Source organism: Pseudophryne corroboree, chromosome 2, assembly GCF_028390025.1.
Source record: "Pseudophryne corroboree isolate aPseCor3 chromosome 2, aPseCor3.hap2, whole genome shotgun sequence".
NCBI classification, from domain to species: Eukaryota; Metazoa; Chordata; class Amphibia; order Anura; family Myobatrachidae; genus Pseudophryne; species Pseudophryne corroboree.
The window spans coordinates 453099129-453108359 of NC_086445.1; the positions used below are offsets into that span (position 1 = coordinate 453099129).

Here is a 9231-nt window from a genome sequence, read left to right on the forward strand (position 1 = left end):
TTTTAAAGAAAAAGTCCAGTTTTTCGACAATTTCTGGAATTCGACCGCAATTGCATATACCCCATAATGTACTAAACACACATACAAGGCATACTAACATTCCACAAACACTGCAGTAAATATCCTTCATGAATGCCACATTCAAATGAGAAAAAGGCTGGATTAACAACATTAGCTTCTCATTCTGTACGCCTCTGGTTTTATTGCTGTCAGTGTCACCAATTAAAGGCGTTCAAAACACTTTGACAACATAGTTCTTTGTTTGTACAAGCCCGAGCTTCATCAGCTTGTACATAAATGTGCAGGGCAACATAGTAATGTATACCAACACATGTTTTACAAGGAGAGTAATGCAGCACACCTGTAGCAAAAGAACAACACAGGTGTATTTGTTACCATTCCCATAAAGAGAACAGCTCAATGATGGTAGGATCTGCATCTGCCCAAAACAAAATTGTAAATAACAAAGCAGGACGCTAATCTCAATTGGGATCCGATAAAGAGTCAAAATGTGTATAAATTGTAAACATTTTACTAAAGTAAAATGAACTACAAATATACAATTTAGAACAATTTTAAAATAATTGGTATGGGCCACATAGCTAATCATGAATAATATGCCGCTAATTTAGAGCATCACGTATAATGGTTAAGCCGGAAGTTCCCAAACGAGGTCCTCAAGGCACCCCAATGGTCCAGGTTTTAAGGATATCCATGCTTGGCCACAGGTGGCTTAATTAGCACCTCAGTCAAATTGATTTAACCATCTGTGCTGAACCATGGATATACCTAAAACCTGGACCGTTGGGTTGCCTTGAGGACTGCGTTTGGGAACCTCTAGGTTAAGATAATAAATAAACAAACAAACAGGGACTAGGCTGGACTGTCACTATAATCTGAATATTAGATTAATGGTACCTTCCGTACCTCCTTATAAAAGGGTTGTTGAAGATTAGTCAAGTAATACTACATAAATGTACCACATTTATTTATGGGATTTGTAGTCTCTTCACATAACAAATTGCTGTAATAGAACTTCTGGTGTAGGAAATAAATTCCAGTGAAAAATAACTATATGCCACATTGAAAACAGTAAGGCCTAACTCATGGATCATAAGATATTGGCTGAGGTACAAGGAATTCCTCTCTGTAGGTCTCTTTGCCTTGTGTGTGCAGACCAATGCTTCAGCTTAGTCAGAGTGGCTGCACGATTCTTGTAAATGGTAAGCACACACAACCCAAGACATCAGCAATTAGTTACAGCAATCAATACCGCCGCCAACAATTGAGATGGTAATAAACATCTGGATCTTTCCCCAAATTAATGGCTTTGTCACGTACGTGGTTAGTATCTTAAGTATGATACTGGTGATAAAATAGCATAAAAATACACAAACATCAATATATAAAGGAACCCACTAGGTTATTCCATGAAATATAGGACTCAATACATGAAAATTACATTTCACATAACCACTAACATTTTAGTATATTTATGCTAATAAAAGATTTCAAATGGCCAACATCACCAGATAAAATATATTCTACATCTTCATAGTTAATCAGGAAGATAAACAGGCCTACACTGATTAATTCACGTGGATTCTACAAGTTTCAGTAATTTGTATTAGAGTACTTTCACTGGTGACCGATTAGTAACGCGAGTCACATTCGTATGTAACATTAGTCACATATCAAAATTTATTTTAAGTATAGTTTTGTTAAGGGACAATTTTTGGTTTGTGTGTCAATCATAAGTTTAGGGTCTTATAAGTGTATCGTATAACAATCATATTGTTTAAATAATTAGGAAACATGTTTAAAGCAATACAAGTCCCATAAGTTCATAAATCCATTCTGTTGTAACATGAGTCACACATATAAACAACAAAATGTAACTACTATGAGTGCACACTTGTTTCTGCTGCCAAGCATTACTTATGACTAAATACCCCATATGTTATGGTCATATTTTGTAAAATGTTGAATTTCAGCATATTTTTTGTGTGGTGCATTTAAACTTCTAAAAATTAACACAGTCACACGGAATGACCCCACTAATAAGTTATTTTACCAACTCCATCCCAAGTATAATTTACTGTAGGGGACAAAAATGCAATTTTATCATAATATTTACATTGGGGGGAAAAACAAAAAAAAAAACTTTTTTGTGAGGTATCATAACCTCAATAAAGGTTGAGTATCCCATATCCAAATATTCCGAAATACGGAATATTCCAAATTACGGACTTTTTTGAGTGAGACTGAAATAGTGAAACCATTGTTTTTTGATGGCTCAATGTACACAAACTTTGTTTAATACACAGAGTTATTAAAAATATTGTATTAAATGACCTTCAGGCTGTGTGTATAAGGTGTATATGAAACATAAATGAATTGTGTGAATGTAGACACACTTTGTTTATTGCAAAAAATTATTACAAATATTGGCTAAAATTACCTTCAGGCTGTGTTTATAAAGGTATATGAAACATAAATGCATTCTGTGCTTAGACTTAGGTCCCATAGTCATTATATCTCATTATGGCATGCAATTATTCCTAAATATGGAAAAATCCGATATCCAAAATACTTCTGGTCCCAAGCATTTTAGATAAGGGATACTCAACCTGTATTAGATGATATGTGAAAAGTGTTTTCGAATTAATGGCCAGAATTCCAGCATAGCTTACATTACATATATAACACGCATACATGTATGCATGCAATAATTAACACTGGCAAATGGATTGAAGAACTGCTTAGTGTATAAAACAATGGACCACAGGCACTGATTATATACATATTTTACACACACTTTGTGACAAGGGTTCACCTCATGTTGCATTTATTTCAGTATTGCCCTGCAGTGCATTATCACTAGGTTTATGGGAGCATTGAAGCCAAACTAGTACTCCCCTTAGGAAATAAAATACTAAGAGGCTGGGCAGCTGGGAAGAGTGAAACAGTGAGACGAAAATAGTTGTACAGGTTGTTGTGCAGCTTCAATTACTTTTTAAACAATTATTTCCCTTTCTGCATGTTACAGAGAATATTCAGGCATTCTCATAAATCCCGCCCCTGCAGAGCTCTCACTCTACCTTTTCAGCCACATAAAATTAGGTTACATTTCAACCAAAACCAATTACCTCGCCAATATATTTTTCAAACTTTGTGATGAAATCTGACCACTCAGATGAATCCCGCATAACCACAGATACTGTAGATCATACACACACCACATAAAGGGTGAAATGTAATAGGCTGCCCGGATTTTTAATGCGGCATATACGCAGCAAAACCAGGTTTGTTACATTTCCCCCAAAGAGTGCTCTGGTCAGAATTGAGGCAACAATGCTAATCACTGTAACCAATATACAGACACTTGCATTGGGGTCAATTCAATTCGGCAACATGAATAGCCCGGGAATTAGCTCCCGACGCTATTCAATTCAGCCGCTAGTTACCCGCAATTGTCGGGAATTCTTCTCTCATCCTCGGGGGATGAGAGAAGAAACCCGACAAAAGTGCTGCCTCGCGGCCGGCGCGAGGCTGATTCTGTCGGGAATCAGCCTCGCGCCGGGGAGTTAAGTCGGAGAAGGCCCGTTCTCCCGACAATTCAACCTGTTTAGTGGGCGAGAACGGGACATCGCCGACTTAACTGAAGCTGAATTGAATAGCGTCGGGAGCTAATTCCCGGCGCTATTCATAAGTTGCCGAATTGAATTGACCCCAATGATGCATTAAAGTTACAATAAAGTCAGGTTTATATCGTCCAGTGTGTATGAGGGCAATATTTGTGACCGATGAGCACTCCCGCACGCCATTCAGCGATCAATATTGAGCTGACATGCAGCTCAACCCGTCAATGTCCGGCTGAGCTGCATGTTGGGGAATGCCGGGCCGGCGGTGACATCACTGATCGTTATTGTTTAACGATAATGGCGCAGATGTATTAACCAGGAGAAGGCATAAGGAAGTGATAAACCAGTGATAAATGCAAGGTGATAAACACCAGCCAATCAGCTCCCATATGTAAATTAACAGTTAGGAGCTGATTGTCTGGTGCATTATCACCTTGCACTTAACACTGCTTTATCACTTCCTTATGCCTTCTACAGGTTAATACATCTGCCCCAATGTTCAGTGTGTTCGCACTATAGCGTTAAACGCTATTTCGTTCAACAATATAGTCGTCCATCGCCGGTAAATTCCCCGTCGCCTAGTGTGTACACACCTTTACAGTAACTAAGCATTTATTTTCTGAATCCCTTGGAATGTTCTTTCTTCAATAATACCAATGCAAATATATTTGGATAGACAAATAAATAATGATGTAATTTTATTATGAGTCTTGGACAGAAGCCAAAAAGGTTCCCTGTAATAGCTGATTTCAACACTTGTTTGAATGATCAGAACCTTTACAACACTTTACTTAGAAAGTTATCAGCCTCTAGCTACATTTTAATGAAAACAGAATTATTTTTCTTTAAGGATATGATGAGCCCATACACTATTCTTCCATATACAAAGACTGGTCATGGATAGGATTGTCAGAAAATGTTTATCTAGCAAACAGGGCCAATAATACAGCAAAAAGCTTCTGGGCCTGACTGCACAAGGGGAAATGCAGATGATTCTTGTGGCTATACCTACATTCTGCACATGCGCTTTAGAATGAAATCGAAACTGTGCATACTCCAGACAAGGTGTGTGCACGCAGATGGGGATTACAAGTGCGCACTATAGCCCCGTAAACACAGACCGCTCAGCACACATCTCTCCCCCCCGCTCAGCACACATCGCGATGTGTGCTGAGCGTGCAGGGGGGGCCGCTCATTTCACCCAGCGTGTGAAGTGAGCGACCTGCTAGATTGGCCAATCTAGCACAAGCGATAGCGATGCACGGGGCTGCGCATCGCTATGAAGGGTACACACGGAGTGATCGCTGCTTAAAATCTAAGCAATCTAGTAAGATTGCTTAGATTTTAAGCAGCAATCGCTCCGTGAGTACCCCCCTTAACATTTAGGTTCATTATCCCTCCAATACTCAATTGGTTTGGAATCAACAATTCTGGCATTACTGTTTACAATGCCCAAGCTATTATTAGAATATAAGTAGAAAATGAGGATATTAAAAGTCGTTGAGCAGCTTTATATACAGAGCACAAGGATGTACAGTAGGCCGGGATGACTTCATATTTGTATTGAATTTACAATAAAGGAGTGCATTATTCTTTGTAATACACAGATAAACAATGAAGTGGTGACATTAGAACTCACTGTTTTTATACAGTTATTAACTCTACTTGTGTATCAAGTCAAGGCACATCTGAACATACATCACATACTGTAGGCTAAAAGGATGGTAATGGAAAGAAAAATACAAGGCCACAATCATATACTGTAACTAGTCTCAACAACGCACTCTGGTAAAATCAAAACCGCAAGGCAAATATATAGGTGTTGGTTATAGGTAGTCTTACCATACTATCCCTTTAAATCTGGACGCTCATGCATTACACAGGTTCTGTGGCTGATTAAAGCCAGGTGAAACGCAGGCTTCAAATCAGCCAGCCACAGAAACTGTGTAATTCATGAGTGTCCCGATTTAAAGGGATAGTATGGTAAGCCTAGTTAGAGGTCTCTCACAATTAGAAAACTTACAAAAGGACATAACACTGATCTTCCAGTATTACCCTTTACATTTAAGATGACACTAAAGGGCCCTACACATTCAGCGACGTTCCGCCGAGGTGCCCGACGGTCGATACGGCTGGCGGGTGACCCGGGAGTGATGTTTCTTCACTCCCCCCCCCGTCACCCGGCTCCATAGCACTGCATGCTAATATGGACGAGATTGTCCATATTGGCCTGCATGCATAAGCGAAGGGGCAACAATGATGAACGAGTGCGGGGCCGCGCATCTTTCATCGTTGGTGCCTACACACTAAATGAGTTCTCATTTAATGAACGAGAACGTTCATATCGTTCAGTGTTACCTTCCAGTGTGTAGGGCCCATTACTAAAGAGGACATAGTCAGTAAACACTGGGTAATACAATGCTGCAGTACGTATATTAAGTGAAGAATAAAGCCATTCATTGGTGGCAGGCTGACATTTGTTCATTCAGATGTTCTATGACATTTTCCAAACTCAGCAATAATCCAAAAACATACAACAACAAGGCATCAATGCAAAATTTTGCGTGGGTGTGGGGCACAAATAATCTCCAATATGCCTCATGCTGCTAAATTTGCATACATGGAAAAATCTTAGGCCTCTGTAACAGACACCGTTTCTTTTTGTGTTACATATTAAAGCCACATTTCCTCCCCCCAAGACACTTTGTAAACATCTACAGTATTTAATCAAACAAGCAACAACTCAGCTGATGAAAGGCAGAACTGAAACAAAAGGAGCCATACACCTTAAATCTGCCAAGACTCATCCCTGCTGTTCTTATTTATAAATACTAACAAATGTAGCCTTTTTCTTTCCTTCTCTCAATATATAACTAAATACACCTACTAACTGCTCCGAATAGGGACACATAAAGGAAAAAGGTTTACCAGCTATTATCAAATAATCAAATTAAGTATTTAACTCCAGATAGGCTAAATAACTAGTCTTTGTGTCATTGGGGAGCTGCAAGCAGTCACACACCCACACCTTATTTTTACACGTGGGAATTACACTGTTACATCCCCCCCAGTACACAGGGAAAGAAAGTAAACACGGTCTGGAATAAATTACTTTGCAAACAATGGCAGTGCTGAACCACTGGGGAGACAAAGCTCCAAATAATATCTGTGCACATTTCAGCAAGCTGTAGATAGACTGCCACTCCCCCTTATCAAAACCAAGCCATTGTTTCAGATGAACCATTGATCCTCTATGCAAACTTTATCCATGTTCCCCTTACTTCCCATTCAATTGTGCCCCTTGTTAATGACCTATAGAACAATAAACACTAAGCTAACAACAGAAAGATTTGAATAGTTAGCTCTAAAACCTAGTACAAATAGGTTCCCCTAGCAGTACAGGAGATGTATATCAGGCCTCAAAAAAAAAGAAAAATCTGCTGCAACACTAAAATGCATAAATAATCCAAATTACCATCCAGCCCATGTTTACTGCCCAGAGAGAGACCTACAGCTGGAGGAAAACATGTCACTAGAGATGCCCAGGAGCCTGTCCAGATCTTAGAGCAGCAGCATTTCCCTTTAGATGTGGGAGACAAATAACTGTAAGGGGGGCTCTATGTCCTGTCCATCTGTCCTGGCTTGGCGATTATGTTATACTTTTATTTTCTGGACAAAAACAACACCTGCTCCATTCATTCAGTGCTCAGTGTCATCATGCATCCCAGCACCTAATGACGCTCACAGTCGCCCTGTGGGATTCAAACAATTCAATAAGATGAAGTTGTTTTTCTGAGGTTCTCTGCCATGGAATCAACCAGTGAGAGTGAGCGACTGAGCTGCACTATGTCATTCTCCCCTGCCCTCCGGCCGTGCAGACACTTACCTGGTTTTGGATGACAAAAAAGCAAGTTTGATTAATCCATAGGTGAAGAACTGGATGTTCTCCTTGGCTATGCTGGCCACTTTTAGCCTGTGTTCTAGAATATGCAGTTCCATCGTTTTCTTCTTCTCATTTGTAGATCATCTATAGGGAATATTGTTGTTTGACTTGCAGCCCCCCTGCCTGCTGAGGAGCTCGGTGAGAGAGCAGAAGGGGCAGGAGATAGAAGGAAAGAGGGGGATTAGTAGGAGAATGAGTTCAGGTCAGGAAGACTGGATGGAACAGCAGCAGCGGCAGCTCCTCCAGAGTGCAGAGAGAGAGCAGCTGCTGCTACACTGGAACAAACAACTTGCCACTCCAGCCGGCCGCCACTGCGCATGCGCCACCGCACTGGGGCAGACTGGGAAGTGTAGTCCTCCTCCTGAGTCCTATCCTCCAGATCTGCTGCTGCTGCTGCGGGCTGTGCAATCTGTATTTCATTCAGTCATGAAATATCGGATTTTTTAAACAGCTTAGCTGCCAGTTATCTACAATGTTGCCTTCACAATGCAGCATTAACGTTTTATGTCATATCGTGATATGTGGAATGAGGGGTCTGGGTCGCGATTTATTTAGTGTTAATGAATGACTGTGCACTTATGAGTATGAAAGAAATAAAAAAAAGAAAAGAAAATGTGATGAGCTACGCATTTATTGTATTTCGGGGTATGCATTGACATTAAGTTTTCTCTATACTGTACCATCTTTATTGTATTAATCTGACACAAATCTATGCTCGTTATATAGCGTGAAGGGGGTATACACTAGGCGATTTTAGCCTAAAAGAATAATGATAACGACATAAATGTCATTATCGTTTATTTTTAGGCTTATATTAGGGGTCATTCCGAGTTGATCGCACGCTGCCGATTTTCGCTGCAATCAGGTCTCTACTGCGCATGCGTATGCACCGCAATGCGCACGCGCGTCGTACGGGTCCAATGCAGATCGTTGCTGAGCTATGGATTTAACGAAGAATTCATACGCACAGCCGATCGCAAGAAGATTGACAGGAAGAAGGCGTTTATGGGTGTCAACTGACCGTTTTCTGGGAGTGGTAGGGAAAACGCAGGCATGTCCGGGCGTTTGGAGGGCGGGTGTGTGACGTCAATTCCGGCGCCAAAAAGACTGAAGTGATCTCAAGGGCTGACTAAGTTCAGACCTACTCTGAAACTGCACAAAATGTTTTTGCAGAGCTTGGCTGCACAGGCGTTCGCACACTTGCAAAGCGAAAATACACTCCCCAGTGGGTGGCGACTATGCGTTACTTTGCACGGCTGCTAAAAACAGCTAGCGAGCGATCAACTCGGAATGAGGGCCTTTGTCCAGCGTGTATGGGGCCAATATTGGTGACTGATGAACGATATGCGTTCTAGCACACCATTCAGCGATCACCAATATTGAGCTGACATGCAGCTGAACCCATCAATGTCGGGCTGAGCTGCATGTTCGGGAATGGCGGCAGTGACGTAACTGAACATTATCGTTGAACAATACTGTTCAGTGTATACGCACTATATCGTCGAACGCTATATAGTTCAACGATATAGTTATCCATCTCCAGCAATTCCCTGACGTGTAGTGGCAGATGTATCAAAGGTGGGCGAGAGATAAAGTACCAACCACTCCGATACCAACTGCCATGTTACAGCCTGTGTTTAAAAA

General features: G+C 40.8%; 1 protein-coding gene across 1 annotated transcript in view; it reads right to left on the reverse strand.

The window, feature by feature from the left end:
- Positions 1–7919, reverse strand: part of CASTOR2 (cytosolic arginine sensor for mTORC1 subunit 2) — a 362570-nt gene extending 354651 nt beyond the window's left edge. Inside the window, exon 1 of the mRNA XM_063953739.1 lies at positions 7531–7919. Within this exon, the coding sequence (XP_063809809.1) occupies positions 7531–7643 (113 nt within the window). The 5' untranslated portion in view covers positions 7644–7919. The remainder of the gene's footprint in view (positions 1–7530) is intronic.
- Positions 7920–9231: the final 1312 nt, after the last annotated feature.